Below are 27,607 nucleotides of genomic sequence, written 5' to 3'. Positions count from 1 at the left end.
ACTGCACCCTGGTCAATAACTCTTCCCCCCCACCCCATGCAATTTTCACTCTGAGGTTGCACCAAGTGTGAAGCAATTTTAATTTTCCAAACTTCCCTAGATTTGCGGAAGCTCCCATTAGACTAGAAAATAGCGAACGTAACTCCTTTATTCAAAAAAGGAGGGAGACAGAAAGCAGGAAACTACAGGTCAGTTAGCTTAACATCTGTCATAGGAAAAATGTTAAAAGCTATTATTAAAGACATTATAGCAAGGCACTTAGATAAATTCAAGGTAATCTGGCAGAATCAGCAATTGAGTTTGTGAGAGGGAAATCATGTTTAACCATTTATTGGAGTTCTTTGAAGAAATAACGTGCTGTGGATAAAGGGGAACCAGTGGATGTACTGCACTTAGATTTCCAGAAGGCATTTGATAAGGTGCCACATTAAATGTTATTGTGGAAAATAAAAGCCTATGGTATAGGGGGTAATATATTGGCATAGATAGAAGACTGGCTGGCTAACAGGAAACACAGAATAGGCATAGATGGGTCATTTTCTGGTTGGCAAGATGTAACGAGCGGTGTGCCTCAGGGATCAGTGCTGGGACCTCAACTTTTTACAATTTATATAAATGACTGGGATGAAGGGACAGAAGGTATGGTTGCTAAATTTGCTGATGATGGATAAGAAAATAAGTTGTGAAGATGACATAAAGAGCCTACAAAGGATATAGATAGGTTAGGTTAGTGGGCAAATATCTGACAAATGGAATATAATGTGTGAAACTGTCCATTCTGGCAGGAAGAATAAAATGGAGCGTATTATTTAAATTTATTTTTAATCCATTCACAGGATGAGGGCATCGCTGACTGGGGTAGCATTTGTTGCCCATCCCTAGTTGCCTTTGAGAAGGTGGTGGAAAGCTGCCTTCTTGAACCATTGCAGTCCCTGTTGGGGACTGTTAGGAAGGGAGTGCCAGGGTTTTGACCCAGCGACAGTGAAGGAACGGTGATATAATTCCAAGTCAGTATGGTGAGTGACTTGGAGGGGAGCTTCAAGTGGTGGTGTTCTCATCTATCTGTTGCCCTTGTCCTTCTAGATGGTAGTGGTCATGGGTTTGGAAGGCGCTGTCGAAGGAGCCTTGGTGAATTCCTGCAATGCATCTTGTAGATGATACACACTGTTGCTACTGTGCATCGGTGCTGGAGGGAGTGAATGTTTGAGGCTGTGGTGCCAATCAAGAGGGCTGCTTTGTCCTGGATGGTGTCAAGCCTCTTAAGTGTTGTGGGTGCTGCCTCATCCATGCAAATGGGGAGTATTCCATCACATTCCTGACTTGTGCCTTGTAGATGGTGGACAGGCTTTGGGGAGTCAGGAAGTGAGTTACTCATCACACGTTTCCTAGCCTCTGACCTGCTCTTGTAGTCACAGTATTTATATGGCTATTCCCGTTCAGTTTCTGGTCAATGATAACCCCCAGGATGTTGATAGTGTGGGATTCAGCGAATGCAATGCCATTGAACATCAAGGGGCGATGGTTGGATTCTCTCTTGTTGAACATGGTCATTGCCTGACACCTGTGTGGCACAAATGTTACTTGTCCAGGATATTGACCAGGTCTTGCTACATTTGGACATGGACTGCTTTAGTATCTGAGGAGTCATGAATGGTGCTGAACGTTGTACAATCATCTGAGAACATCCCCACTTCTGACCCTATGATGGAAGGAAGGTCATTGATGAAGCAGCTGAAGATGGTTGGGTCTAGAACGCTACCCTGAGGAACTCCTGCAGGGATATCATGGAGCTGAGATGACTGATCTCCAACAATCGCAAACATCTTCCTTCATGCTAGATATGAATCCAACCAGCGGCGAGTTTTCCCCCTGATTCCCATTGACTCCAGTTTTGTTAGGGCCCTGTGATGCCACACTTGGTCAAATGCTGCCTTGTTGTTAAAGGCAGTCACTCTCACCTCACCTCGGGAGTTCAGCTCTTTTGTCCATGTTTGAACCAAGGCTGTAACGAGGTCAGGAGCTGAGTGGCCCTGGTGGAACCCAAACTGGGTGTCAGTGAGCAGGTTATTGCTAAGCAAGTGCCGCTTTCTAGCACTGTTGATGATCCTTTCCATTACTTTACTGATGATCGAGAGATGCTGAGAGATTGCAGAGCTCTGAGATGCTGAGGGATCTGGGTGTCCTAGTGCATGAATTGCAAAAGGTTAGTATGCAGGTACAGCAAGTAATTAGGAAAGCTAATATCATTTATTGCAAGGGGAATTGAATCAAAAATTAAAGAGGTTATACTTCAGTCATATAGGGCACTGAGGAGACCACATCTGGAATATTGTGTACAGTACGGTTCTCCTTATTTAAGGGAGGGTGTAAATGTGTTGGAAGCAGTTCAGGGAAGGTTTAATGGACTTATTACTGGAATGGGAGGGTTGTCTTATGAGGAAAGGTAGGACAGGCTAGGCTTGTATCCACTGGAGTTTAGAAGAGTAAGAGGCAACTTGATTGAAACATATAAGATCCTGAGGGGTCTTGACAGGTTGGATGTGTAAAGGATGTTTCCTCTTGTGGGAGAATCTAGAACTAGGGTCACTGTTTAAAAATAAGGGGTCACCCATTTAGGACAGAGATGAAGAGATTTTTTCTCTCAGAGGGTCATGAGTCTTTGGAACTCTTCCTCACAAGGCAATGGAAGCAGAATCTTTGAATATTTTTAAAGCAGCGGGAGATAGATTGACAAGCAAATGGCTGAAAGGTTATCGGGGTTAGTCGGGAATATGGAGCTGAGGTTACAATCAGATCAGCCATGATCTTATTGAATGGCAGAGCAGACTTGAGGGGCCAAATGGTCTAATTCACATGTCTGTATGTACTTTTGCATCTAAGCGTTAAAATAAGGTGACAGCAGGAAAAGTTGGGGGAGCACTGCTCTATACAGTAGCCTAACAAGCGACTTCACTGTAAACGATCTGCTAATCAACACCATCTCAGGGCAACGAGGGGTGGGCCAGTGTCACTCACAATTGAATTTTAAAACATTTGCCTGTCTTACCATATGCACAGAGGTGCCTTGGGACATTTTGATGTGCTAATGCGTCATCTAGGTGGGAGCCAAATGGCCTACAGAGGAGGTGGTTTGACAGGAATGAATCACTTGAGTTGAGGAGTGGTTGCAAAAGTTACTTCTGTTGAAAAGTCACAGGTTGCAAATGTTAACTGTTTTTCTCTCCACAGATATTGCCAGCCTCTGAGTATTTCTGGCATTTTTTGTTTTTAATTGCAAAAGTTAGGACTCTTCTCCTAGGAACCGAGAAGGTTAAGAGGAGGCCTCATGGGACTTTTTGAGAGGTTTTGTTGGCCTAGATCAAGAACAGTTATTCTTGTTAGCAAATGACTCAACAACCAGAGGTCATAGATTTTTAACATCATTGCCAATAGATATGGAGGGGAGACAAGGAGGTTGTTTTTCATTCAATGTTGTCAGAACGCTTGACTTGAAGAGCGGGTGGAAGTCGATTCCATAAATAATTTTCAACTGCTCTTTGAGCCAGCACAAGCATGATGGACCGAGTGGCCTCTTTCTGTGTTGTAAGATTCTATGAATTTACGGTTCTATAAATACAAGTTGTTATTTACACATTCTTCATACTAACAAAGATTCAAAACCTTATGAAGTTATTAAAGTCCACAGTACGAGTAATTTAACAGCTATGTTACTGAACGTAATTCATCAAAATAAATGTTCAGCTCACTCCGCTTGGGATGAAGTATCCACCAACAATCATGTCCTCTTGGGTGACCCGTCCATTCCCGGGAAGAACAGGGAAGAGTCTGCAATGAAAAGCAAAAGGGAATTTCGCACTTTACAATTAATGCTCTTCCCGAGTCACTAACATCAAAGTTACTTTTCTGAACAGGTTTCCTCACACTAGGCTGGTGCTATCCTTCCTCCAACCTACCCTCCTCTTGTCATAACAGTGAGCCTCAGTAAACTCATTTCACAAGGTACTTCACAGAACAGGCTGTCCCTTCACCAGACACATGTGATCTCTGACACGAAGAAATGGATAGCAATCAGGAACCGGAATGGCGGCCAATGGGGGAAAAGCATCTTTTCATGGATCTGCTGAGAAATTCCAATTAAAACTAAAAGCTGGACTTGAGCACCAAATTACTGCATTAAGGAAAGCAAAGTGGCAGACAGATTTCTGTTTGTATATTACTCCCCCAGGGCGACATCTTGAGAGGCCCCATAAAACGCTCTCAATGCTGCATTACATGATGGAGTCGATACAATGGCCACCTTTGAAACATCTTTTGTTACTGAGTGTATTTAAATGCTGGGCAACAGGGCTCTGAATTGTATTTAAGATCTAAATAGTGCAGCTTACTTCCAGTGATTGTAATCACCTCCCACTGCCGTTGGGGCAGATAGACAGCTGCTTGAATAGGATTAAACGACTGACAATTTAGTGAATGTGCTTGTTTGTCAATACATCAGGATTACAGGCGTGGGAAGGGTTTGCTTTCATATAGAGAAATGTCACAGAAAATCTTCTCAAAAGACCTTCACTTACAATGAAGTATTGCTGAAATAAAGAGACATGTCGAAGTGACAGCCATTCGCTGACTCATTCCTCACTCAAGGCAATGCCTTGACCAATCAGGGTCAAGCTGCCTGCTTTAAATTTCAAACAATGCTTGGCAGTTAACTGTCAGTCACCTTCACTGTGCATTCTCCATGGCAATGCCTCAACTGGAGTCCACCTGTCAACCAATTAGCACTCTCTTTATATGCAGTATAAATTGTTGTTTTCCCCTTCTATTGTTATTCTTGCGAAGTGTCCTGATATGTGCAAGATGAAAAGCTTTGACATGTCTATTTTTTCAGCAATACTCAAGTTCAGTACTACCAAATGACTATTTACAATGAAGTACTTGAGTAATCCCACACAGGCGAGCACATAGCAATAAAATTAATATCCACTCCTTCTGTTAGTTTATCTGTTGATGTAAGTTGAGGAAGAAATTTTGACCAGCCCGTGGGAGAACGTCTCTGCTCTTCTACAAATAGGATCACGGGATCTTTTTATTGCCCTCCTGATCTTGTAGAATGGTGCCTTGGTTTAATGCCTCTCAGAGGAGAGGTGGCAGCTCCAGTACTACAGCAGTCCCTCGGTGCTGTGCAGAGATGTATCATGCAACCCACTCACTTCTGGCCCCCTTCCGGTATGAACAATGCCTGATAGTGGTTTAGTTCTTGTGCACCACCTTCCCCCACCAGGTGAGCTAGGGCTTACACCAGAAAGAGTGGGGCTTTCACTGGAGAATATCCACTGAAGAAAAGTTGCTCTGCAAAGTCATTTTGTGGGTAACCTTTCCTGACAAACCGCCCCCGAAACCTCATGCAATCAATTACTCATTGAAATGCAGTGATTATATTGGCAAATTACCCATTCAATATCAAAACTTCATTGCTGCCAGATCAATTTAGAGGCATCTCATCTCAGGGTCTGATTTGACCATCAGGTCCAGTACAGATGAGGGCAGAGCATCCAAAAACAAATTGACGAAAGGGGTTAAGACAAAAGAGGCAACTTTTGCTGGGAACTGTTTTACCTCAGCGTTTCCTTGAGAACTCCCCGGACCAAAGGTAATTTGGACAAATCCTGTGCTGTTGGGGTCACGTCACGTCCAAGGTTCTGAGCAATCTCTGCATACACCTCACTCTGAACTGTGGGATTTCTGGCCAGTAAGTACGTGCTCCAGGATAAAGTAAAAGATGTCTGGAATTAAACAACAGGCCGAGTGTTTACCACAAGGCAGGAAAGCCCCTTCCCCTGTCCTGAAAATCCATAATAGAATTAGCAGGCTATTACAAACGCAAAATACAGCGGAAGCTAGGAATCCAAAAGAAAAACAGAGAAGGCTGGAAATATTCCGCAGGTCTGGTGAAAGGCCACAGACTGGAAATGTTAACCCTGTTTCTCTCTCTCCACAGATTCTGCCAGACCTACTGAGTATTTCCAGCATTTTCTGTTTTTATTATATAATTGATGGAAATTACTGACTCCCAAACTATCTTACCATCTCCTGGACATTGAAAATTACGGATATACGAACAAACAAACCAGGAACAAGAGTAGGCAACTCAGCCCTTTCAATCCTGCTCCACCATTCAATAAGATCATGGCTGATCTGATTGTAACCTCCTGCCTGCCTCCGGTAACCTTTCACCCCCTTGTTTATCAAGAATCTATCTAGCTCTGCCTTGAAAAAATTCAAAGACTCTGCTTCCACTTAGTTTTGAAGAAGGGAATTCCAAAGACTCACTACCTTCAGAGAAAAAAATTCTTCTCATCTCTGACATAAATGGGCGATCCCTTATTTTTGAACAGTGACCCTGGAGTGATCTCTCCTAGAGGAGAGTGTGAGAGGAGAAACCCAGGACAGGCAGTCAGCAGCACCTAGAGCGAAGTGTGAGAGGAGGACCCCTAACAAGGCAGTCAGCAGCACCTAGAGTAGAGCAGAGGAGCTATAAAAACAGCACGAGAAGCAGTGAGAATTCGAGAGCAGAGGTGACTGAGGGAGTTCAGTGAGGAGGGAGGAGGTACTCCTTTCCTTTTCTACCTTACCTCGGAAAGAAGAACAGCGGCCTTGGTAAGTAGGACCTGGTGAGCAAATTAGATAAGTGTAGTATTTTTAAACAAGTAGCTATACTTGGATTTAACTGTGAAGAACTAGAAATAAGGGAAATTTAAGGCCAATATAATAAAGTAATATAAATAATCCAAAGTAGAATAAAGTTTACATACAGGAGGTAGAGTTAAGAGATGGCAGGGCAGCTCAGTTGAGTGGAATGTGTGTCCTGTAATATGTGCGAAGTCATGGACGCTACTGGTGTCCTAGACAACCACGTGTGCAGGAAGTGCTGCCAGCTGCAGAAACTTGAGCTCCGGGTTTCAGAGCTCGACAGCAGCTGGAGTCACTGTGGTGCATCCATGAGGCTCAGAGCTAGGTGGGTAGCACGTTCAGAGAGGTGGTCACACCGCAGCTTAAGGGTCTGGAGACAGAGAGGGAATGGGTGACCACCAGGCAGTCCAAAAGAGAAGTAGGCAGGTAGCGTAGGAGTCCCCTGGGGTCCTGCTCACAAGTTGGTTTTCCATTTTGGAAGCTGGTGAATGCGCTGGTTCTTCAGAGAGTGCAGTCAGAGCCAACTTTGTGGCACCACGAAGGGCTCGGCTAACAGGAGGGAGGAAGAAGAAAGGAAGATCAATAGTGACAGGGGATTCATTGGTTAGGGGAGCAGACAGGCATTTCTGTGGCCATAGATGTGACTCCAGGATGGTGTGTTGCCTCCCTGGTGCCAGGGTCAAGGATGTCACAGAGCAGCTGCAGGGCATTCTTTGGGGGAGAGCGAACAGTCAGAGGCCGTGGTCCACTTTGGTACCAATGACTCAGGAAGGGGGATGTGGTCATGCAATCAGAATTTAGGGAGCTAGGTAGAAAATTAGCAAGCAGGACCTCAATTGTAGTAATCTCTGGATTACTCCGAGTGCCACCTATCAGTGAGTACAGAAATAGGAGGATAAGGCATATGAATGTGTGGCTGGAAAGATGGTGCAGGAGGGAGAGCTAGAGATTCCTGGGACACTGGGACTGGCTCTGGGGGAGATGGTACCTGTACAAGCCAGGTGGGCTGCACCTGAACAGAGCTGGGACTGAGTTCCTTGCGGGGTGTTTTGCTCCTGCTGTTGGGAGGGCTTTAAACTAACTCAAGGGTGTGGAAATCAAGAGAAAATATTAGAGATGAATACCAGGGTGCACAAAATACTGGGAGGGACAGATAGCACTAGTATAGAGAATAGTAAGTTAATAGGTGAAGTCAGGGTGAGGGAGAAAGTAAGAAAGTCTAAATCAGGTTACTAAGCGTGTACGTGAATGCACGGAGTATAGTAAATAAGATTGGGGAGTTACAGGCGAAGATTGCCATGTGGAAATATGATGTTGTGGCGATAACAGAGACCTGGCTCAAGGAAGGGCAGAACTGGCTGTTAAATATTCCCAGGTACAAGGTGTTCAGAAAAGATAGGAAAGGAGGGGCGGCCATATTGGTTAAGGAGAGCATTGCAGTGCTGAAGAGGATGTCCCAGAGGATCAAGGACAGAATCAATTTGGCTAGAGCTAAGGAACAAAAAGGGTGCAATTACACTGCTCGGTGTAGTCTATAAACCACCAGCTAGTGAGAAGGACGTGGAAGAACAAATCCGCAGGGAAATTACGGAGAGATGCATGCATTATGGAGCATTCATAATGGGGGACTTTAGTTACCCGAATGTAGACTGGGGCAGTGATAGTGTAAAGGGTGGAGAGAGGCGGAAGTTCCTAGATTGTGTTCAGGCAAATTTTCTACAGCAGTATGTGTCCAATCCATCAAGAAAAGACCTGGTTCTTGGAAATGAGGTGGGCAAAGTAGATCAAGTGTCAGTGGGGGAACATTTAGGAGGCAGTGATCATTGTATTGTATGTTTTAGGATAATGATAGAAAAGGACGATAGACACTCCTGAGTAAGAATAATTAACCGGATGAGAGCCAACTTCGATGGGGCAAGAACGGAGCTGGGCTAGATAAACTGGAACAAAAGATTGGCAGGAAAAACTGTAGCTGAGCAATGGGCTACCTTCAAAAAATAATTGATTCAGGTACAATCAAGGTACATTCTATCGAAAGGGAAAAGTAGGGCAAACAAATCTAGAGCTCCCTGGATGAAAAGGAGATTGGAATTAAGATAAAGAAGAAAAAGTGTGATTATGACAGGTGTCAGGTAGAAAATACAATTGAGAACCAAGGGAAATACAGAATGTTCAGAAGGGAGGTGAAAAAGCATATTAGGAAAGTGAAGAGGGATTATGAGAAAAGACTGGCAGCCAACATAAAGGGGAATCCCGAAGACTTCTATAGGCATATAGGTAGTAAAATGGTGGTGAAAGGAAGAGTAGGGCTGATTAAGGACTTAAAAGGGGATTTACACATGGACAAAGGGGCCATGGTTGAGGTACTTGCATCCGTCTTTACCAAGGAGGTAGATGCTACCCAGGCCATTGTGACAGGCAAGGAAACTCTGTCACTAGAAGGGTTCAAATTTGATAAGGAGGAAATGTTGAATAGACTGTTGGTACTTAAAGTTGACAAGGCACCAAGACCAATAAGGTGCTTCCAAGGATATTGAGGGAAGGGAGATAGAAATTGCAGGGGCTCTGGTCATAATTTTTCAGTCTTCTCTAGACTCAGGGGAGGTGCCAGAGGACTGGAGAATTTCAAACCTTACGCCCTTGTTCAAAAGACTTTGTAAGGATAAACCCAGCAATTATAGACCAGTTCATTTAACTTCAGTGGCGGACAAGATTCCAGAAACAATTATTCAGGATAGAATTAGTTGTCACATGGAAAAATGTGGGTTGATAAGGAAGAGCCAGCATGGATTTCTAAAGAGGAAATTGCGTTCAACTAACTTGGCTGGAGTTGTTTGAAGAGGTAACAGAAAAGGTCGATGAGGGTAATGCTGTTGATGTGGCGTACATGGACTTTCAAAAGGCATTTGACACAGTGTCACAAAACAGACTTGTGAGAAAAGTTAGTGCTCATGGAATAAAAGGGACAGTAGCAATGCGGATACAAAATTGGCTGAAAAATAGGAACCAGAGAGTAATGGTCAATGGATATTTTTCAGGCTAGAGGAAGGTTTGTAGTAGAGTTCCCCAGGGGTCAGTATTGGGACCCTTGTTTTTCCTGATATATATTAATGATCTAGATCTTGGTGTGCAGGGGACAATTTCAAAGTTTGTGGATTATACAAAGCTTGGGAGTGTTGTGAACTGTGAGGAGGACAATGTAGAATTTCAAAAGGACATCGACAATTTGGTGGAGTGGGCAGATAGGTGGCAGATGACGTTCAATGCGGAGAAATGTGAGGTGATGCACTTTGGTAGGAAGAACATGGACATACAATATAAAATAAGCGGTGAAATTTTGAAGGTGGTACTGGAGCAAAAAGACCTGGGTGTGTATGTACATAGATCATTGAAAGAGGCAGGACAGGTGGAGAGAAAAGATAATAAAGCACTTAGTATCCCAGGCTTTATTAATAGGGGCATAGAACACAAGAGCAAGGAGGTTATGCTGAATTTATGTAAGACATTCATTAGACCTCAGCTGGAGTATTATGTGCAATTCTGGGCGCCAGAGGATGTGAACACATTGGAGAGAGTGCAGAAAAGGTTTACAAGAATGGTTCCAGGGTGAGAAACTTCAGCTATGAGGACAGATTGGAGAGGTTGGGACTGTTCTCCTTGGAGAGAAGAAGGCTAAGAGGAGATTTGATAGAGATGTTCAAAATCATGAGGGGGCTGGACAGAGTTGATAGGGAGAAACTGTTCCCATTCGTAAAGGGATCAAGGACGAGAGGGCACGGATTTAAAGTGATTTGCAAAAGAAGCAAATGTGATGTGAGAAAAAACTTTTTCACACAACGAGTGGTTCGGGTCTGGAATGCACAGCCTGGAAGTGTGGTGGAGGCAGATTCAATTGAAGTATTCAAGGGGGCATTAGATGATTATTTGAATAGAAACAATGTGTAGGGGTACAGGGTAAAGGCCGAACAATGGCACTAGGTCATAATGCTCATTTGGAGAGCCAGTGCACACACATTAAAATTCTGTGATTCCGTGATTCCATGTTGAATGACCGTTGGAATTGCACCAAATTGAGTAATCTTACCAAGTGGTCAATCACTCTTTCTAGCTGCATTTGAAAGATATTATCCTCGGGACCTGTTGGCCTAACTTATCGCAAAGTAATATCCTGGGTTTTCCTGATGTCGCCAGTGTTGTTCCCCACTCCACCTCCATCTCTCCAGATGGTAGAGGTTACGCTTTATCTTTAACGCATTCCCTGCTTTCCTAGTTTACTAGTACACAGATTTCCCCCTCTGCTCATTGCTGATCTCACCCAGTCACCACAAAGGGATCAAAATTAGGATCTTTCTAATCCACATAGCAATATTTACCTGACCAACCATAAAGAGACTCTAATTCAGAATACAAGAACTCACATTTGAATAAAATTACTTACTTTTATTATGATTCATTTAACTTCCCCACGATCCTCAATGTGAAGGATTGTTCTAGGGATTTGATCAGTGAAGTAATTTGTAAAGGAATGACCAATTTGTGCTTCACGAATTCTACTCGCATCTCCAAATTTAGGGAAAAGAATTCAGATCTCGAGTTTCTCCCAGGGTGTCCCCTAACACAGAGAGAGCCAAAGATAACCATGGTCTTGGATTTACCGTATCAACTCCAGCCAGCAGCATCTCCGTCATATTTGCATAGATTTCCTCTAGAGTCATCTCCTGATTGACCAGCAAGGAGGTCAATAGTCCGCCCTGGATTTCCTCTCCCTCTTCCAGTTGCCGCTTAATCTGAGTTATTTTTCGGTCAATATGGATCTCACCTAGTTAGATGGACAGGGGAAGGATGACCAAGTGAGTGAAGGGAAGAAAAGGGGGCAAACAAAACAACACTGATTAATTTTAAGTCAACATATTTCATCGATTTCTATCATAACATGCTTGCCCCTAAAGTTTGAAAACTATTGCAAAATATAATCTCTAAAACTATGAAACTGCCATATTGACCAGTCTGAATCCATCCTGGAGTATTGTGTGCAGTTTTGGTCTCCTTCCCTATGTTGGGATATACTTGCCATACAGTGAGTGCAGTTAGGGTTCTCCAGACTGATTCCTGGGATGGCAGGATTGTCATATGAGGAGAGATTGGGCCTACTTGGCCTGTATTCACTGGAGTTTAGAAGAATGACCAGGATTCTTATTGAAATGTATAAAATTCTGACAGGGCTGGACAGACTGAATGCAGGGATGATGTTTCCTCTGTCTCGGGGGGGGGGGGGGGGGGGGGGCGGAGGGGGGGGGGGGCGGTCTAGAAAAAAGGGTCACTGTCTCAGGATACAGGGTAGGCCATTAGGGACTGAGATGAAGAGAAACTTCTTCACTCAGAGGGTGGTGAACCTGCAGAATTCTCTACCACAGAGGGCTGTGGAGGCCAAGTCACTCAATATATTTAAGAAGGAAATATTCTGGACTTTAAAGACGTCAAGGGGTGTGGGGAGACAGTGGGAGGAGGGCGTTGAGGTAGAGTATCAGCCATAACCATACTGAATGGCGCAGCAGGTCCGAAGGACCCAATGACCTACTCCTGTTCCTTTTTCCTATGGCCTGAACTTCCAGCTCGGTGGGCAGGCGCGATCGGCGGGCCCAGGAGCAGATAAGGAAACGGACCACCGACCATGGTTGGCCCCCCGACTTGCGATTTCACGCTGGCTGACCAATTAACGGCCAGGGCGGGCGATGACATCAACGTGGGCACAGGCCAGTGTGAAGCGAAAGCTCCCTGAAGGCTGAGAACTGCCTCAGGGAGCTGCAGACCCGAAAAACCATGAAATAAAGGCACCTGAGCATATTGATTATAAAAATGCTGCCCGCAGATCTCTTATTTTTATTTTATTTACTAACGGAACCTCATTCCGCCCTTGGATGAGGTTAGATGAAAAATGTGACGTCCGCCTGGCCGACGTGCCCATCCGCCAACCGTAAGGTTGGACGGACCAGGCAAAATCGGAGACAATTCCGACTTTCGCCGACCAAAATATCACGCGAGTGTGGGATGGCATCGGGACACTTGCCCGACGTTATCTTGCGTGATTTCACACCCGATTGGGTCGGGCATGTGCCCGCCCGGTCAGCGTCAAATTCATCCCACGTTTCTAAGCTTTGACCAAGCCTTTGCTCATCTGTTCTGATATCTCTTCACGTGGCTCGGTGTCAAATTTTGGTTTGATAACATTTCTGTCAAGTGCCTTTTGATGTTTAATGACATTAAAGGCACTATATGAATGTAAGTTGGAGTTGTTGGTTATTTTCTGCAGTTTATCTGGAACCCTACTAAGACAGGGTAGCAGGGGCATTTGAGACTTCATGGGGTGGCCGACCCTGTCCTCTTCCAAGTGATCCCAGGCTCAGGTAAGGGTCCCACGTTCAGGGTTATGAGCCATGGCCAATGGCGGAACCAATGAATTTTCGGTGACGATAGCGGAAAAGCTAGAACCTTGAGGGACACAGCTGCTTCTAGGCGGAGGATCCTTCAGGAAGAGGACTTGTGTTTCCATGAAGCACACATGAGCAAGGCAAGGGGAAATCACCTCATGTATTGTTTTCCCTGGTCATATTGCTCATTGAAGTTGAAAACGAGGCTCTTCGGAGAAAGTGAAGAGGAAAGTGCAAGACAACAAGGCCTGGAGAAATGAGCAGAGGACCTACCTGGTAGATCACTACTACAAATAGAGATGGAGTCAAATGTTCAGTCTTAAAAACGACCAAACCCCTCATGTTATACTCCCCAAGGGGATTGAATATGGCTAGCAGAACAGACGGGAACACCTTCACCACATTGACTGCAGTGGTTGAAGGAAGTGGCTCATCACTGCTTTCTCAATGGTATCTAAGAATGGGAATAAATGTCAGCCTTGCTAGTGACACTCACATCCTGAGACCGAGTTTGAAAAAAATTTGAAATCTAACTTAAGGGAATTTTTGAAGGTTCTCAAGGTCCTCAATGCGACAAATATGATCACAGAACTGTTACAGCTCAGGAGGAGCCCGTCATGGCTGCGCTGGCTCTCTGAATGAGCAATGCAACTGGTGCCTCCCATCGTCTCCCTATAACCCTGCACATCCTTCCTTTTCAGATAATGATAATTCCCTCTTGAATGCCTCGATTAAACCTGCCTCCACCACGCTCTCAGGCAGCGCTTTCCAGATACAGACCACTCACTGTGTGAAAAAATTCCTCATGTCTCCGTTACTTCTTTTGCCAGTTACGTTAAATCTGTGCCATCTTGTTCTCGATCCTTCCACCAGTGGGAACGCTTTTTCTCTACCTACCTTGTCCTGATCCAAGCAAAGTGGGGGCTTTGACAAAGAGTTTAAATAGCTCAGAACACAAGATAAAAAGTAACTCTCATTCTTGCTTGATAAATTAGAACGACCTACATTCAGAGCTCATGACAGCTGGTTGACATGGCTATGATTTGCCTATCATCTCACTTTTCCCACAGTTCCTCATTCTCCGTTTTCCCATAGTTCCTCATTCACAAGTTATCATCCAACTTCTTATTACCTGGAATAATTGCACACATCCAGGACACCAATAATGGTAAACCCCATGAAACTTCAACTTCTGAGACCATGGATTTCTGGTAGATATGAAAACACATTGACTTTTAGGAATACAAAGAAGATGAATAAGACCAAAAAAGCCAGTTGCTCTTTGATAGAACAATCCATCTTCTCATTGCAACCCTCAATCCAACTCCGCACTCCAGAACTCCAATCCAATGACATCTGCATTCAGCCTACTTCCCCAGTAATGTATTCTGCACGCTATTCCAGTAACATATTCCGCATTCTCTCTTTATTGAAGGCTTCCTCACTTTTATCTGAGGTGATCTGAAGTTGACATCAAGGCAGCATTTGACCGAGTGTGGCATCAAGGAGCCCTAGCAAAACTGGAGTCAATGGGATTAAGGGGGAAAATTCTCTGCTGGCTGCAGACTATCTGGCTCAAAGGAAGGTGGTTGTGGCTGTTGGAGGTCAATCACCTCAGGCCCAGGACATCACTGCAGGAGTTCCTCAGGGTAGTGTCCTAGGCCCAACCAACATTAGCTGCTTCATCAATGACCCTCCTTCCATCATAAGGTCAGAAATGGGGATGTTCACTGATGATTGCACAATGTTCAGCACCATTCGCGACTCCTCAGATACTGAAGCAGTCCATGTCCATATGCAGTTAGACCTGGACAACACTCAGGCTTGGGCTGACAAGTGGCAAATAACATTTGCACTACACAAATGCCGGGCAAAGACCATCTCCAACAAGAGAGAATCTAACCATCACCCCTTGACAATCAATAGCATTGCTATCACTGAATCCCCCACTATCAACATCCTGGGGGTTACCATTGACCAGAAACTGAACTGGACTAGCCATATAAATACTGTGGATACAAGAGCAGGTCAAGGGCTGGGAATTCTGCAGCGAGTAACTCACCTCCTGGTTACCCAAAGCCTGTCCACCATCTACAGGATTCAAGTCAGGAGTGTGATGGAATACCCACCACTTGCTTGGATGAGATGCAGCTTGTTATGATCCCAGTTGATGTTACTACCAGATAAGCCAGATCCTAGGGTGGAACCCAACTTGATAGATTCTTTTACTTTTTGTTTAGAAACGTGGAGAGTGGCTATTGAACAGAGTCACAGGAGTCAGCTGATGAACTTTTAACAAAATAAAACATTTCTTAAACCAACCTTCACCAACAACTATACCTTTACAAATATATACAGATTCATCAGGATAACATGAGTTACAAAAACTTTCTTATACTCTAATGTTCATGGTAAGTACACAGTCCATGTAAACCAATAGACGACCTGTGGTCAGGCACACCACACTCTGAAACCAAGTGACAGATGCCAATGCAAACAGATGCTATGGATCTTGCCTCATCCACCACCCCTTGGGCCTTCTGGCTTCTCACAAGCCATTTCCTCTTTAAGTCTGCTTCCTGCAGCTTTCTTCTCTTTAAGCTTGAAGCCTTCCTCTCTGCTCCTCACTCTTAACTTCACTTAACAGGTCCTTTTCCAGATTCTTGTCCTTGTCCTTTGACTAGACTGTCCTCCTGGGACCTTTCTGCTCGGTTGGATTTGGGGAATTTCTTTTTTAGTTTCTGGAACCTGGACCTGTAGTTCTTTCTCCTGTGTCCAGTTTCTCCAGGCAGCTGGTTTCAACATCAGTTTGGGTCTTGCTATCTGTCCCTCTGCTGTCCAGCCTCTTTGGAATCCTGGCTTCAACTTAACTGAAGCTGCTTTTCTAGTTTTCCCTGTCTCTGTGGCTCCCTCTCTCTGGACTGTTTAACGTTGTGTTTGTTTTAACTTCCCTCCAAGAGTTGTAAAATCTCCTCAGAATGCAGGTACACAAACAAAGCCTTAGACTTGCTGTCTCCCCTCAAAAATGAAACTAGATCCCAGGTTTCACCTTTTAACCCACAAATAGAAAAATATAAACTGAACTTAAACTTAAAGATATACCTTATTCCTAACACACACAAATACAAATATAACTTACTTAAACTATCTCTATTTCCTAACAAGTTCCAGAACACTCAGGAAGCTTGACATCATCCAGGACAAAGCAGCCTGCTTGATTCGCACCACATCCACCATCTTTAACAGACACACAGTAGCAGCAGTGTTTACCATCTACAAGATGCACTGCAGCAGCTCACCCAAGGCTCCTTCAACGGCATCTTCCAAACCCATGATCTCTACCACCTAGAAGGGCAAGGGGAGCAGATGCATGAGATCACCGCCACCTGTAAATTCCCCTCCAAGTCACACACCATCCTGACTTGGAACTATATCAACATTCCTTCACTGTCACTGGCTCAAGATCATGGAACTCTCTTCCAAACGGCATTGCAGATGTACCCATTCCAGATGGACTACAGTGGTTCAAGAAGGTGGCTCACCACCACCTTCTCAAAGGGCAATTAGGGATGGGCAATAAATGTTGACCTAGCCAGTGACGCCCACATCCCATGAAAGAATAGATTTGAAAAAAAAAAATTATTATATAATTTATATAACAATAAAAACAAAACAAAATCACCTTATTGTCTGGTTGAAAGGGCTGAATGGTCAACTCCTGCTCCTATTTCAGCTACCCTTAAGTTAACTCAAAGTCTCTTCCTTTCCAAAGAAAGGCAGAACCAATTCTCGGTACTCAAAGTTATCTGCCTCTGTCACTGTAACAGAAGCTGCAATACCTGAAGGAGCAGACAAGCTGCCAAAAGATTTCAAAAAGGTTTAGAGTTACTAGCAAAGTATTGGTACTTACTAAATCGGAAAAGTCCATCCCAGGATTGACAGAACTCATTCCAAGGTCTGGGGATGAAAGGCCGCAGCCATTTGGGAATGGTCCCTGCGTACATGGTGGTCTTGAACATGCTGAACATGAGCTCCAGAGCTTCCATATAGTCCTTTGCTTCTTGGCAGATCTGGTTTTCTAAACATCCCAGACGGGTTTCAAAAAGGATAGTGGCAATACCTGAACGTAGGAAAGAGAGAGTCATCACCATGGTTGGGAAATTAGAGATTCCATAGGAGCATCCTCTCCTGATTTACCATGTGTTAACATCCTTATAATTCTTCTCCTTGGGTTCAATCTCCTTGGCCTCCCTAACTTAGTAACCCCCTCCAGCCCTACAGCCCTCTGAGATCTCTTCACTCCTCCACTTCTGGCCTCTTGATGTATACCCCATTTTCATCACTTCACTTTGGCTGGCTGTGTCTTCAGCTGCCCCAGTCATGGGAATTTGCCCTCTACCTCTCATTTCCTTTTAAGACACTTCTTAAAATTGACTCTTTTTGATGAAGGTTTTAGCCTCCTGTCCTAATGTGGCTCAGTGTCAAATTTTATCTGATTAGACTACTGTGGTTTTACTCCATTAAGGACACCATATAAATGCAAGTTGTTGTTGTAGTAGTCAGTTAGTTGAGCGACTGGACAATACGAATGAGTTTGACAGAGTAAATGAGCAGAAACTATATCCACTGGCAGGGGGGTCAGTAACTAGAGGTCACAGAGACAAAAACAAAAAACTGCGGATGCTGGAAATCCAAAACAAAAATAGAAATACCTGGAAAAACTCAGCAGGTCTGGCAGCATCAACGGAGAAGAGCAAAGTTGACGTTTCGAGTCCTCATGACCCTTCAACAGAACTAAGTAGAAATGGAGGAACAGCTCCTCATCTTCCGACTAAGCGCTTTACAGCCTTCCAGACTGAATATTGAGTTCAACAACTTTAGATCTTGAACTCCCTCCTCCATCCCCACCCCCTTTCTGTTTCTTCCCCCCGTCCCTTTTATTTTTTCCAATAATTTATATAGATTTTTCTATTCTTTTCCCACCGATTTCCATTATTTTTAAATGTATTCCACCCATCGGTTATTTCACCCCACCCCCACTAGAGCTCCCTTGCTTGTCCTGCTCTCCACTCTTAATTAGCACATTCGTTTAGATAATATCACCACCTTCAATACCTCTTTGTTCTTTTATCTGTGACATCTTTTGGTTATCTCCTATCATTGCTTGCTTGTCCCAACAAACCCCCCTCCTTCCCCTCCCCGCCCTTAAACCAATTTATATTTCACCCCTTTCCCATTTCTACTTAGTTCTGTTGAAGGGTCAAGGACTCAAAACGTCAACTTTGCTCTTCTCCGCCGATGCTGCCAGACTGCTGAGTTTTTCCAGGTATTTCTATTTTTGTTCTAGAGGTCACAGATTAAAGGTTAATTGGCAAAAGAACCAAAGAGTAAACAAGCAGAATTTAAAAAGACAGCGAGTTGTGGCGATCTGGAATACGCTGCCTGAAGCAGTGGTGGAAGCGGATTCAATAGTAACAATTATATATACTTGAAAATAAATCTTTTGTAGTACTCTCTGGGAAACAGGAAGCAGGTGGGACTAAAACAAAAACAGAATTACCTGGAAAAACTCAGCAGGTCTGGCAGCATCGGCGGAGAAGAAAAGAGTTGACGTTTCGAGTCCTCATGATCCTTCGACAGAACTTGAGTTCGAGTCCAAGAAAGAGTTGAAATATAAGCTGGTTTAAGGTGTGTGTGTGGGGGGCGGAGAGATAGAGAGAGAGAGGTGGGGGGGGTGTGGTTGTAGGGACAAACAAGCAGTGATAGAAGCAGATCATCAAAAGATGTCAACGACAATAGTACAATAGAACACATAGGTGTTAAAGTTAAAGTTGGTGATATTATCTAAACGAATGTGCTAAGAACGGATGGTAGGGCACTCAAGGTATAGCTCTAGTGGGGGTTTTTTTTTTATAATGGAAATAGGTGGGAAAAGGAAAATCTTTATAATTTATTGGAAAAAAAAGGAAGGGGGAAACAGAAAGGGGGTGGGGATGGGGGAGGGAGCTCAAGACCTAAAGTTGTTGAATTCAATATTCAGTCCGGAAGGCTGTAAAGTCCCTAGTCGGAAGATGAGGTGTTGTTCCTCCAGTTTGCGTTGGGCTTCACTGGAACAATGCAGCAAGCCAAGGACAGACATGTGGGCAAGAGAGCAGGGTGGAGTGTTAAAATGGCAAGCGACAGGGAGGTTTGGGTCATTCTTGCGGACAGACCGCAGGTGTTCTGCAAAGCGGTCGCCCAGTTTACGTTTGGTCTCTCCAATGTAGAGGAGACCACATTGGGAGCAACGAATGCAGTAGACTAAGTTGGGGGAAATGCAAGCGAAATGCTGCTTCACTTGAAAGGAGTGTTTGGGTCCTTGGATGGTGAGGAGAGAGGAAGTGAAGGGGCAGGTGTTGCATCTTTTGCGTGGGCATGGGGTGGTGCCATATGAGGGGGTTGAGGAGTAGGGGGTGATGGAGGAGTGGATCAGGGTGTCCCGGAGGGAGCGATCCCTACGGAATGCCGATAAGGGGGGTGAAGGGAAGATGTGTTTGGTGGTGGCATCACGCTGGAGTTGGCGGAAATGGCGGAGGATGATCCTTTGAATGCGGAGGCTGGTGGGGTGATAAGTGAGGACAAGGGGGACCCTATCATGTTTCTGGGAGGGAGGAGAAGGCGTGAGGGCGGATGCGCGGGAGATGGGCCGGACACGGTTGAGGGCCCTGTCAACGACCGTGGGTGGAAAACCTTGGTTAAGGAAGAAGGAGGACATGTCAGAGGAAGTGTTTTTGAATGTAGCATCATCGGAACAAATGCGACGGAGGCGAAGGAACTGAGAGAATGGGATGGAGTCCTTACAGGAAGCGGGGTGTGAGGAGAACTAAATGGATATAGATCTTTCAAAGAACCTGCACAAACACAATGAACCAAATGGCCTCCTTCTCTCCTGTAATGTTCTTTGAATCCATATGTGATATGTGGATAAAAATTAACTGCAGTTATTTTCTCTGCCATTTAGTGACAGTTTTCAACACAATGGAATTCCAGAAACTCTAATCAGCTTAATTATTACTTGGGCTTTTCCCACATCATATCTCACACCATGCAGGGTTATGAATGATATAATGTAAAATAGAGGTTCCTTCTGTCCTAAAGCTGTCACAAAGTGCTTTGCAAACAAAGAATCTTAGTGCATAGGAGGAGGCCATTTGGCCCATTGTGCTATGCCAGTTCTTTGAAAGGCCTATCCAATTTGACCCACACCCCCTCCCCATCTTTCACCTTTGCCTTGCAATAGTTCCACCGATTTTTCAGGCAGTCCATTCAAGTTTCTTACATTTCAAAGTGTAGCAACTCTTGTAATGCAGGCTAACATAGCGACCGATCTGTGCTCAGCAAGGTGCCTCAAACAGAAAATGAGATGAATGATAAAGCGGTGTGGCTTTAACCCTTATGTTGGTGATTGAGGAGGCAAAACACCAGGTGAAAGCTTTACTCTTTCAATCATTACATGGAATCTTTTGGTTTCACCTGAGCAAGCTGACAGGACTTTACTTTTATGCCTCATCCAAAATATATTTTTCTTAAATTTGTTCATGAGATGCAAAAGTCACTGGCTAGGCCAGCATTTATTGTCTAACCCTAATTGCCCTTGAGAAGGTGGTGGTGAGCTGCCTTCTTGAACCGCTGCAGTCCATGTGATGTAGGTATACCCACTGTGCTGTTAGGGAGGGAGTTCCAGGATTTTGACCCAGTGACAGTGAAGGAACAGCCATATATTTCCAAGTCAGGATGATGTGTGGCTTGGAGGGGAACTTCAAGGTGGTGACGTTCCCATGTATCTGCTGTCCTTGTCCTTCTAGACGGTAGAAGTCACAGGTTTAAAAAGTACTGTTGAAAGAGGCTTGGTGAGTTGCTGCAGTGCAGCTTGTAGATGGTACACACAGCTGCCACTGTGCGTCGGTGGTGAAGGGAGTGAATGTTGAAGGTGTTGGATGGGGTGCCAATAAAGCGGCTGCTTTGTCCTGGATGATATCGAGCTTCATGAGTATTGACCCAGCCACACTCATACAGGCAAATGGAGAGTATTTCATCACACTCCTAACTTTTGATGTATGGAAAGGCTAGATAAGCTAGAATGTTTCTGCTGAGAGCACAGAAATGATTTAATAGAGGTGATCATAATCATGAAGGGGTTTGATGGAGTAAATAAGGGCAAAGTATTTCCAGAGGCAGCAGTGTCAGTAACCAGAGGGGACAGATCGAAGATAGTTAGCAAAAGAACAAAGGCGAGATGAGATTTTCTGATGAAAGGTCATGACTTGAAATTTAAACTCTGTTTTCTCTATTCACAGGTGCTGCCTGACTTGCTATGGACTTCCAGTATTTTCAGTTTTTATTTCAGATCTCCAGCATCTGCAAAGTTTGCTTTTGTTTTAGACTCAGACACTCAGCTCAGAAGAAAAGGACTGAATAGCCTCCTTTGCGCTGTACCATTATATGATTCTATAAGAATATTACTTCCTAGTAATTTCCTCTCCAAAGCTAACTGTGGTGCCTTATAAACCACTTTCTCAATAGGCCCTGCCATTTGGACTATTTGCGCACATATAACCCCAGGTCATCTTTCACAACCAGTAGGTGCCACAGGGACTGGAGTGCCTCACCTCTACCCATATCGTTCTAATTTAATGTATTAAGTTTCTGCTGGTTTTTTTTTACTTTAAGGGGTGGCTTTTTAGTTAATTAGTTAATTTTGTTCATTTAGTACTCGAAAGAACACACCTCCAGGTCCTTCTGCTCCTGCACCCTCATTAGAATTGTACCTTTTATTTTATATTGCCTCTCCTATCCTTCCTATGAAAATAAATCATTTCACACTGCTCTACGGTAAATCTTATCTGCCACCTCTCTGCCCGTTCAACTACGCTACCTATGTCTTCAGTCTATCACTACCTTCCTCGTGGTTCATTAACTTCCAAGTTTTGTGTCATCGGCAAATTTTGGAATTATGTCCCGTACACCAAGGTCTAGATCATTATTATATATCAGGATAGGTAATGGTCCTAGTACCAATCCCTCCAACGTGTACCTTGCTCCAGTCCGAAAAACAACCATTCACCACTGCTCTCTGTTTCCTGTCACTCAGCTACTTTCATAACCATGTTCACATCACTGTTGTTTTTATTCCATGGGCTTCGGCTTTGCAGGTAAACTAAATATGTGGCACTTTATCAAATGCCTTTTACAAGTCCATGTACCATAAAGCCTTCATGAACCCTCTCTCCCCCACCATAAAACTCTATCAAGTTAGTTGGATATAACTTTCCTTTAAAAAAAAATCTGCGTTGGCTTCCTTAATTAATGGCCCTGGAAATAGTGGATGCATTGGTGTTCATCTTCCGAGGTTCTATAGACTCTGGAACAGTTCCTACAGATTGGAGGGTAGCTAATGTAACCCCACTATTTAAAAAAAGGAGGCAGAGAGAAAACAGGGAATTATAGACCAGTCAGCCTGATATCGGTAGTGGGGAAAATTCTAGAGTCCATTATAAAAGATTTAATAGCTGAGCACTTGGAAAACAGTGGCAGAATCGGACAGAGTCAGCATGGATTCATGAAAGGGAAATCATGCTTGACAAATCTACTGGAATTTTTTGAGAATGTAACTAGTAGAGTTGATGAGGGGGAGCCAGTGGATGTGGTTTATTTGGACTTTCAGAAGGTTTTCGACAAAGTCCCACATAAGAGATTAGCATGTAAAATGAAAGCGCATGGGATTGGAGGTAGTGTATTGAGATGGATAGAAAACTGGTTGGCAGACAGAAAACAAAGAGTAGGAATAAATGGGTCTTTTTCTGAATGGCAGGCAGTGACTAGTGGGGTACCGCAGGGATTGGTGCTGGGACTCCAGCTATTCACAATATATATTAATGATTTAGATATGGGAACCAAATATAATATCTCCAAATTTGCAGATGACACAAAGCTGGGTGGGAGGGTGAGCTGTGAGGAGGATGCAGAGATGCTTTGTTGTGATTTGGACAAGCTGAGTGAGTGGGCAAATGCATGACAGATGCAGTATAATGTGGACAAATTTGGTAGCAAAAACAGGAAGGCAGATTATTATCTGAGTGGCTAAAAATTGAGAGAGGGGAATGTGCAATGAGACCTGGGTGTCCTTGTACACCAGTCGCTGAAGGTAAGCATGCAGGTGCAGCAGGTGGTAAAGAAGGCAAATGGTATGTTGGCCTTCATAGCGAGAGGATTCGAGTACAAGAACAGGGATGTCTTGCTGCAATTATACAGGGCCTTGGTGAGACCACACCTGGAATATTGTGTGCAGTTTTGGTTTCCTTATCTGAGGAAAGATGTACTTGCTATAGAGGGAGTGCAGCAAAGGTTTACCAGACTGATTCCTGAGATGGCGTGACTGACATATGAGGAGAGATTGAGTCATTTAGGATTATATTCGCTGGAGCTCAGAAGAATGAGGGGGGGATCTCATAGAAACCTATAAAATTCTAACAGGACTAGACAGGGTAGATGCAGGAAGGATGTTCTCAATGGTGGGAGTGTCCAGAACCAGGGGTCACAGTCTGAGGATATGGGGTAGACCACTTAGGACTGAGATAAGGAGAAATTTCTTCACCCAGAAAGTAGTTGGGGCCAAAACATTGTATGTTTTCAAGAAGGAGTTAGATATAGCTCTTGGGGCGAAAGGGATCAAAGGATATGGGGGGAAAGCGGGAGCAGGCTATTGAGTTGGATGATCAGCCATGATCATAGTGAATGGCGGAGCAGGCTTGAAGAGCCGAATAGCCTTCTCCTGCTCCTATTTTCAATGTTTCTATGTTAATCCATGCTTGTCCATTGGCTTAATTTTGTCCCGGATTATCACTTCCAAAAGTTTTTCCACCATCTAGGTTAAGCTGATTGGCTTGTAGTTGCTGGGTTTATCCTTATACACTTTTTTTGAATAAGGTGTAACTGAGGCAGGTGATCAGCCAAGATCCTATTGAATGGCGGAATGAATCGAGGGGCAGAGTGGCCTACTCCTGCTCCTATTGATGTTCAATTGCAGAAACCCCTCCATGCTTTAACCATCCTCTCCAAGATCAACTGTTATTGAAAAGGTTCAAAGATCAAACCTGGGTTTTCCCAGTCTATATGGTTTCAGATCCATGGCAGTGAATGGATCAAGTGAACCATCAGACGGGAAGACCTTGGGTTAACAGATCCAGGGGAGGTCCAGACAAATGGTCTTACTTTCCATTGCGAACTTGAAGAACAAGCTGTTCACATTGGTTAAGATCTCTGAGGTTCCTTCCTGAACCTTTATGTACTTCATCCTTTTGATTAGGTCAGCGATAACATCTGTCACATCTTCCGAAAACACAGCCACATCCTTGGGCTTCATGATCCGCTGTTTTAGGATGTTCCTCATGTTGAGCCACTCCTCACCCTCTCTGAAATTAACAGCAATCCCATCAGATACAAAAAATAACATTTTAGGAACAGAATATAGGCCCAACAACTTGCCCCTTCCAGATATACCTCCATAGGAACATACGAATTAGGAACAGGAATAGGCCACTTGGCCCATCGAGCCTGCTCCGTCATTTAATAAGGTCATAGCTGATCCGATTGTAACCTCAAATCCACATTCCTGCCTATCCCCGATAACCTTTCATCCCCTTTTATATCAGGAATCTATCTACCTCTGCCCTAAAAATATTCAAAGATAGCGGATAGGGAGCAGCTGTTCCCCTTAGTTGAAGGGTCAGTCACGAGAGGACACAAGTTCAAGGTGAGGGGCAGGATGTTTAAGGGGGACGTGAGGAAAAACTGTTTTACCCAGAGGGAGGTGACGGTCTGGAATGTGCTGCCTGGGAGGGTGGTGGAGGTGGGTTGCCTCACATCCTTTAAAAAGTACCTGGATGAGCACTTGGCACGTTATAACATTCAAGGCTATGGGCCAAGTGCTGGTAAATGGGATTAGGTAGGTAGGTCAGGTGTTTCTCACATGTCGGTGCAGACTCGATAGGCCGAAGGGCCTCTTCTGCGCTGTGTGATTCTGTGATTCTGCTTCCACCGCCTTTTGAGGAAGAGTTCCAAAGACTCACAATCCTGGGAGAAAAAATTTCTCCTCATCTCTGTCTTAAATGGGCGACCCCTTATTTTTAAACAGTGACTCCTAGTTCTAGATTCTCACACATGAGGAAACATCCTCTTCACGTCCACCCTGTCAAGACCCCTCAGGATCTCATATGTTTCAATCAAGTCACCTCTTACTCTTCTAAACTCCAGTGGATCACATCTCCACCTCATCACATCTCTCAATCCCTTCTCTCTCCACAGGGACATCAACTGTTTCTTACAAGTACTGATATGGCTTGCGTTCCTTGATAAGTTATTCACTAACTCAGTCACCCCAAGGGTGAAAGATTTCCTCTGATTTCCCTCCTAACATTTAAACTCATCGCCCCATTGTTGGAAAACAACACAAAAGGGGGAAGGGTTTCTAAACCATGAATAGGAAATTATTTAGATATAGTCATAAAAAGAACCAGAACTATTACTATGCTAAGCAATGCTGAGCAGAAAGTCACTTGCCTATATTATGACTTCAAGTTACCTTCAGCTGATGATGGCAAGTCATTTGATGCCTTAGTGGGCAAATGCACTGCCTGGAGTGATCCTGAGCCAGAGAGGTCAGGAGAGTCCAAGAGTAAAGCCTGCCCCTCACCTGGGACAATGACAAGGTTGGCAAGATTGGCCTCAATGCTATGTACTACAGGAGGTGAGCGTGAAACAGCTACGGGTCCCACCTTTAATCAATCCCTAGTGACTTGATTTCAAAAGAGGAAAGGGAAAGACTTGAATTTATATAGCAGCTTTCACAATCGCAGGACAATGCAAGCTCGAGGACCAACATCTTATCTATTGGCTTGGCACTCGACAACCTTCTGGACTCAACATCAAGTTCAAGTACTTTGGATCACAATCTCTGCCTCTATTTTGTTCTACGTGCTTTTTTCTTTTTTTTTGTGTTGCTGGGTTGCTCTTGACTTGTTTCTTTCTTTATCCCTTCATGGTGCAATCAGATGGTTGCTATATAGCCATTCACACCTCATCTGGACACAACCGTTGTCTCTTTACTCACTGCCATTTTCTTCAGCTGCTGCATTGTCAAATGTTTTGTTATTTAAACTCTCCTGCCCTCTACCCTATCACAAACCTTCCCTTGTGTTCGTCCTGCCGCCTACCTACTTCCACTGGTTTAAAATCTCTTACATTTCCATTTTTCTTCAGTTCTGATGAAAGGTAATCTCGGCCTGAAAGGTTAACTCTGCTGAAATGATTCTGGCTTCTGCTTGGGATCACATACTCAGTCCTACCACAAGGGGAGCACAAGAGACACAGCATGGACAGTTCCAACAGTTCTGAGGTTCTGTTCCTGATCCACACTGAAAGAGCTGACTCTCCTCTGAGATGATGTTAGCAGTGACTCACCAGGTAGCACTATTTGCTTTTGAGTCAGAAGGTTGTGGGTTTGAGACCCATTCCAGAGATTAGAGCACAAAAGTCTAGGCTGACACTCCAGTGGAATGAGAGAGCAGCGCAGTATTGGTACTATATAAATGAAGACTCTTTTGAGGACTCAAGGCATGACATTTTGTGCCAGAGTTTCAGGAGCGAAGTTAGAAAACAATTCAAAATGTTAAGAGTGGCAGAAGTTTGAAGCTCTCTTCTGCAAACAGCAGATGATGCTGAATCAATTAATTTAAAAGCTAAGATTGATAGGTTTTTGCTCACCAAAGGGTATTAAGGGATATGGGGTAAAGGCAAGTATATAGAGTTAGGTCACTGATCATTCATGATCTCAAATAATGGGATTAAATGGCCTCCTCCTCCTGTTCCTATAATGAGACACTACAATTGCTAATAGTTAGCAAATTGCCTGACTAACATCTGGGGGCTAGTGCCAAAATTGGGAGAGTTGTCTCACAGACTAGTCAAGCAACAGCCTGACATAGTCATCCTCACGGAATCATACCTTACAGATAATGTCCCAGATTCCACCATCACCATCCCTGGGTATGTCCTGTCCCACCGGCAGCACAGGGGGCAGCACAGTGGTATACAGGCAGGAGGGAGTAGCCCTGGGAGTCCTCAACGACGACTCCGGACCCCATGAATTCTCATGGCATCAGGTCAAACATGGGCAAGGAAACGTCCTGCTGTTTACCACGTACCACCCTCCCTCAGTTGATGAATCAGTGCTCCTCCATGTTGAACATCACTTGGAGGAAGCACTGAGGGTGGCAAGGGCGCAGAATGTTCTAGGTGGGGGACTTCAATCTCCATCACCAAGAGTGGCTTGGTAGCACCACTACTGATCGAGCTGGCCAAGTCCTAAAGGACATAGCTGCTAGACTGGGTCTGCGGCAGGTGGTGAAGGAACTAACAAGAGGGAAAAACATACTTGACCTCATTCTTACCAACCT

At 44.3% G+C, this 27,607-nt stretch overlaps 1 protein-coding gene across 1 annotated transcript in view; it reads right to left on the bottom strand.

Moving 5' to 3' along the window:
• Positions 1 to 27,607, bottom strand: part of LOC121285102 (cytochrome P450 27C1-like) — a 45,105-nt gene that overhangs the window by 7,550 nt on the left and 9,948 nt on the right. The window contains exons 3-7 of the mRNA XM_041201244.1: positions 24,366 to 24,565; positions 17,026 to 17,235; positions 11,343 to 11,506; positions 5,614 to 5,780; positions 3,747 to 3,825 (exon numbers count right to left, since the gene is read on the bottom strand). Of these exons, the coding sequence (XP_041057178.1) occupies positions 3,747 to 3,825; positions 5,614 to 5,780; positions 11,343 to 11,506; positions 17,026 to 17,235; positions 24,366 to 24,565 (820 nt within the window). The remainder of the gene's footprint in view (positions 1 to 3,746; positions 3,826 to 5,613; positions 5,781 to 11,342; positions 11,507 to 17,025; positions 17,236 to 24,365; positions 24,566 to 27,607) is intronic.

Source organism: Carcharodon carcharias, chromosome 12 (genome assembly GCF_017639515.1).
Source record: "Carcharodon carcharias isolate sCarCar2 chromosome 12, sCarCar2.pri, whole genome shotgun sequence".
In the NCBI taxonomy this organism is placed as follows: domain Eukaryota; kingdom Metazoa; phylum Chordata; class Chondrichthyes; order Lamniformes; family Lamnidae; genus Carcharodon; species Carcharodon carcharias.
The sequence above is the reverse complement of the archived record's forward strand: the minus strand, read 5'-3'. Positions and strand labels throughout refer to the sequence as shown.